The 5,769-nt window shown below is 41.1% G+C and overlaps 1 protein-coding gene across 1 annotated transcript; it reads right to left on the bottom strand.

The window, feature by feature from the left end:
- Positions 1 to 2,014: 2,014 nt before the first annotated feature.
- Positions 2,015 to 5,566, bottom strand: LOC149022351 (trans-cinnamate 4-monooxygenase-like). The gene is made up of 3 exons (XM_089150482.1): positions 4,741 to 5,566; positions 4,520 to 4,653; positions 2,015 to 2,875 (listed from the first exon to the last, which is right to left on the bottom strand). Exons 1-3 carry the CDS (start codon positions 5,523 to 5,525, stop codon positions 2,277 to 2,279), a joined length of 1,518 nt encoding a protein of 505 aa, XP_089006608.1. The 5' UTR covers positions 5,526 to 5,566; the 3' UTR covers positions 2,015 to 2,276.
- Positions 5,567 to 5,769: the final 203 nt, after the last annotated feature.

Here is a 5,769-nt window from a genome sequence, read left to right as displayed (position 1 = left end):
TCGAAACTGTCGTTTTGATTGCGTGAGCAACGATAGTTTCGGTTGCAAAGGACGCGTGGCGTCACCCCCACAAAAAGTGAGAATACTCACAATGCTCGAGAAAAAAGTGACACATCCACATTAAATGTGATATGACATTTAATGGGTTGGGGAATATGCAAGACTATTGTTCGACAAAGAACCCAGTTAAACACCAGCCCTCAGGATCAACCGAACGCTTGGTCTGGGGGGCTTGTGATATGGAGAAAATATGACCTAACTTGGTTCATTATTGGTTCGACCCTCGACCCCGGTCGGGATGAAAGGAATCGACTCGCTTTCGAGCGAGCCGGGTCCAAGAGATAGCTTGTTGAGGAAGAAAACTAACTCAGTTACAAGCACGCCCTAATCCGATACTATCGGAATAGGTTAATCAACCTAAAGACGGCTAGCAGTATTCGGCGGCTGTCACTCATCGCTATCATACGGATAACCACCAGATAACGATCGTGTTATCTTAGGAGTCATCTTCTAGTCCAAACTAGTAGAAGTCTATCACTCAACGGATCTATCTGTTAAGATCCAACGACTACCCGAAGAAGGCCCAAATACATCCAACGAAAGAGATTCGAATGTACACTCTATATAAGACATCACCTACTCATAAGGTAGAGAGGACGGATACAATCTGAATCGTATTCTCGTTATTCATTCCTTAGCTCTGTGCTCTAGCAGAGCCGTTTCTGATTAAGTTCATCAAATGACTTAGCCTTCGGAGGTGGACTCCCGATCCCAGCGGTCGGGCCACATCTGACAATTGTTTTTGCAGATCATTCTCAAGAGATCTAAGGGCTGAACAAATTTTGGACACATCAAAGGGTTAAGTCATTTTATACCTTTTTGAAGATTCCCATTTAAGGTTAAGTGATGGGTTTAATCTGACAACACAGGCATAACGTCGTTATATCTACCAACAAGATATCAATCCAACAGCTCAAAGGATTGACTTAATTAACAAACCAGATCTTATAAAAAGATTCGTATCAAACGATGGAGGAATGAAGGCCATCCGACAATGTAAAAGTTAAGACGACTGAGCTTCAGTAAGATTCCAAATCCAAGGGACAGAAGCATGCCATTTGAATGGAGGAGATTAGATGTCCTTTAATTCAAACCACCTTACGTCACGTCACAAAGGCGTGGCCACGTGGCGATCACTGAAGGGGGATAGGAAGTTGGTCGCATCCTTTTTTTATGCACAATGGTCACTCGCAATAAATGTTCCTTTAGATGTCATTTCGAGCACTGATTAGGTGACCTTTAAATCGAGGACAGTTCGGCCAAGATCCAGTTTATTCAAGGAGGAAGTTTGTCCCTAAACCAAGCACCAAGGCACTCCAACCAAGTGACTAGGGGCTTATGATACGGACAAATCTCGTAGGAGAGGTCTAACCAAGCTCAGTATGGTCTAACCAAACCCTGATAAGATTATGGGTAAACCTGGATAATCAACATAATTAAGAAGAGTTCTAATAGAGGTAACTAACTAAATCTTCAGAAGAATCATGGTCCAACAAGGGATATGTAAATCTTGTTACTAAGGATTCCAATAAGTCAAGGAATCTATATCAGGTTGATTCCTATTCAGATTCAATAGACCTCTAAGAAAAGAGGGGTACTTTTAGAGATTAAGTCGGATTCTATAACCTTATGGTTGAGATTAAGTCGGATTCTATAACCTTATAAATACTCATACTCTCACCATTATAAGGCAAGTATTCTTGAGTTATTCTCCAGAGCATCACTGAGCAAGATTAAGCTTTCTTATTACTAAAGCCCTGCTTCTTGCTAACTTGATTGACGGAAACGTCACTCGACCAACCTGGTCAAGCACGTTCTTGCAGGTTCACTTGTTCATGCGGTCAAGTAAATATTTTGCTGCAACACTACTCAAGTGTTTAACTCCCCTTTTCTTCTAATCCTTCTTTTGTGAACTATGAGCTAAATATGTGTTAAGAATAAAGTCAAAACAAAATTTCCCAAGGGTGAAATATGTTTTGCAACTTACATTGAATTTTTTTCCACAAGAAACGCTTACTAAAATTTGGTCGAAGAGATACTTTCTTAATCCACAGTGAAGGAACACTTTTTCCTTTTCATGAATCTTCTTCAATTATACTTCCCACGGTTCTGACCAACCACAATGTAAATCCATGCATACAGTGAGACAGTTCAAATAGAAAAAATAAACCACAATAGTAACAGAAGCTAGCAAAAAAGAGAGAGTAACTTCAAGCTTAAAACACCCTAGGCTTTGCAACAATGGTGGAGTGCTTCAATATGTGTAAGCTGAACTGCCCTCCCTTCTCAGATGTGTCAAGCTTAGACTGACCAGGTGGAGGCAAGAGCTCAAAGTTCTGAACCAAACGGCCCAAAGTGAGTCCAAGGATGGGCAGTGCCAGAATAATTCCAGGGCAGCTTCTTCTGCCAACTCCAAATGGAAGGTACCTGAAATCATTGCCATTGGCTTCAACCTTAGCTTCTTCTTCCAGAAACCTTTCAGGTCGGAACTCTTCCGGGTTCTTCCATTGGGCTGGGTTATTCGCGAGCCACCACGCATTGACAAGGATCTTGCTTTCAGCTGGAATTCCATACGCACCGAGCTTGGCATCATGGAGATTCATATGTGGAACTAGCAATGGGATTGCCATGCGAAGTCGCAGAGTTTCCTTGATCACAGCTTGAAGGTAAGGAAGCTTGTGGGTGTCGGGTTCGGTTACTTGTATACCGGGTCCGAGAACCGTGTCGATTTCGTTTCGGAGCTTTTGTTGGATCTCGGGGTGGTTCACCAGTTCTGCTATTCCCCACTCGATTGACCATAAAGTTGTCTCGATCGCTGCACCAACCACCACGAAATCAGGTTAAACCTAACCCCAATTGGTGACGTTTCTTCATCTCGCCAACTAACTTGCCACGTCAATGTTTTACCAAACACGAAAGATAACAAATATTTATTTAAATAAGACTTAAAAATTTATCCAAAGATTCCTGGTCAAGATCAACAACCATCAGAAGGACGCGTGATGCCAACAAACAACTCCACATCTACTGATCTACCCTAAAAGCATATGGACCAGATGTTTGCAAGTAGACCGACCGGTATTGGAATCATTCTGATAAACCAAAATTGAGAAAAAGAATTTACAACCGAACGAATAAGATTAGACTGGTTCACTATTGTTTTGGTCTGTTTACCGATTTTATCATTTTGTTACTTATCCGATGATCGTTTCAACCCTGATTGAAGTCTGTTTTAACAAATAAATTTACAAAGTACAATGAATTAAGTTCTAACTTTTAATGGGTTTCGACTGTGATCTATCACATGTCAAGATAGAATAATTTGATTTTCGATTTAAGATCCAAATTTTGAGCCAATTTGAGATCCAGGTCCTTTTGGTTTCTGTTTGGATTGGCTTGATTTTAATCTTAATACCGAATCTATCCTCAATTAAATTAGTTGCAAACCTGTTGGATTATTTTGGTATAATTCTTTTTTTTTTTTTTTTTAAAAACCTTTGGTACAACTTATCGACACCCAATGGTTTTTTTGGTCCCTAAGACGTAGGTTTTACCACCTACGCGATATTCCAATCCAGTGGTTGACAAACTTATTATCAACATATTACACACAACCAAAGAACACACAAAATTAAGGAAATATATATTGTATATCCCTAGCTTCACCTAACCCTTGTTACCATGAAGGCTCACATCATTTACTGTCTATCAATGAAATCCTCAATAGATTCTACAATTGAAATCCCCTTAACATGTAATTATGCTTTTGGTGGGATGGCATCATACGTTATTAATAATTCCAAGAAAATCTTGGATTTGAACCTTTGTTGCTCATAACTGCTTCCTTTTGTACGCCCCAGTGGTTATGTTTTGCATTGCTAAACATTCATTAATTTAATAGTCGTTCAATATCCTCAGCTCTCATATATATTATTACTCTAACACTATCATCATGTACACTCATAGATCTAGATCTGTTGTTGCAAGCTCTCTGTATATGCAGTCTGTTCAATCATTGGATGGAAGACAGATGAACAGATTTAATTGCAACCGTCAATCCGTCCACCTATCGTCTATCCAATGAAATCTGTCCACTTGTTGTCCATCAAGTAGTTAAAAGGATTCGACGTATGGAGGGCTTGACACAAAGGATCAATTTGTCCCTATCTTGACCCTAACACTATGTATTGTAAGGTTCATTTTGTCTATGTTCAGAGGGGCCTTTTTAATATGTGGCTGACAAGGTACCTACGTAACGATATCTTCTCTATCTATGATCCCAATTCAGAATTCAATTCCGAATCAGAAGTTTTGATGGTAATCAAGGAGAGTATATATATATATAGGATATCGTTACGTCGGTACCTTGTCAGATATTAAAAAGGCCCCTCAAAGAGAGAATAGCGCCCCAGCCAAAACCGCCGAAATGGAGACATCTGAGCTAAAACTATAAACTTACCAGCCACATTAATGTTCTCAACGATGTAGAGGACGTTGTCTTCGTTGATCTCTCCCTTCTTCTGGGCATCAAGGATATGATCAATGGCGCACTTCAATCCTGCATTGTCTTTTGGTTTGGTGCTTGCTAAGTTCCTGTAATTCACAATTCATCCATTCAGGAATGAAGGGGAAAAAAACTAAAACTAAACCAGTGATGAAAACAAAAAAATCAAAACATACTTCCTCTCCTCAAGAAAATAGTCCCTAAAAAGCTGCAACCTCCGTTCTTTAACCTCCTTGCAGATCTTCAAATAACCTCTCAAGAAAGGTCTCAAAATTGGGATAAAATCACCATAGTTATACTCAAAGCTCTGAGCCAACCGACTTCTCTCTCCATTCAAAGCCTTCAGTTGCATGAACAAAGGGTCGCTCTCACTCTCAAACCTTCTATCAAACATGATACGGTACATATTATTGTACATCATAAGCTGCAATCGTCTCCTCAGAACAGTCCCAGTTGTTGATGCTTCTGGGTTCTTCTTCACATCTTCCACAACCTGAGCAGCTTCAAATTCCCACCCAAATCGATATTGCTGAACCACCTTGTTGGTGAAGAAAGGGACGGTCATGATTCGTCGCATCTTTCGCCAATGCTCACCGTAGACGGTGAAGACCATGTCTTGGCCTTTACCGGTGAAGATATCGAAAACAACGTTTCGGGTTCTAGAACCGAATTCAACTCCTTGTGTGTGAAGAACTTCTTTGGCGAGATCAGGAGAAGAGATGACAACGAGATTGCGTTGGCCCATACGGAGGAGGAAGATGTCGCCGAATCGGCGGGCGAGATCGGTCAGGTTACGGTGGTTCAAATCGTCGCCGACTTGAAGCCAATTGCCGAAGATAGGAATCGGGAGTGGACCAGGAGGGAGTTTGAATTTCTTGCCACGGAGCTTGGAAATGGTACTGGCGAGAACTATGGCGAAGAAGAGGGCTAAGAGAGCTTTCTCTATAAGTTGGAAATCCATGATGCGCAAGCGAGAGATGTTTTGCGCTGAAGTGTGGAGAAGAGGTTTGGGGTGGTTTTATAGGTGGAGAAAGGGAAATGAGGAATGGGCGTTAGATTTGACAGAAGACGTTTGGTTGGTGTGAGCATGGGGGTGGGAGATGGGAATCATGGTGGGGAGGAGATGTTGACGGGGTTAGAATTTGACGGTAGGATGGGAAGGGGGTAGGAGAAAGTGAGATTGCATAAAGCAAATGGAGGTGAGA

Source organism: Hakea prostrata, chromosome 3 (assembly GCF_041222555.1).
Source record: "Hakea prostrata isolate BN-2017 chromosome 3, UWA_Hpros_2, whole genome shotgun sequence".
In the NCBI taxonomy this organism is placed as follows: Eukaryota; Viridiplantae; Streptophyta; class Magnoliopsida; order Proteales; family Proteaceae; genus Hakea; species Hakea prostrata.
This window is presented reverse-complemented; position numbering and strand designations above follow the sequence as displayed.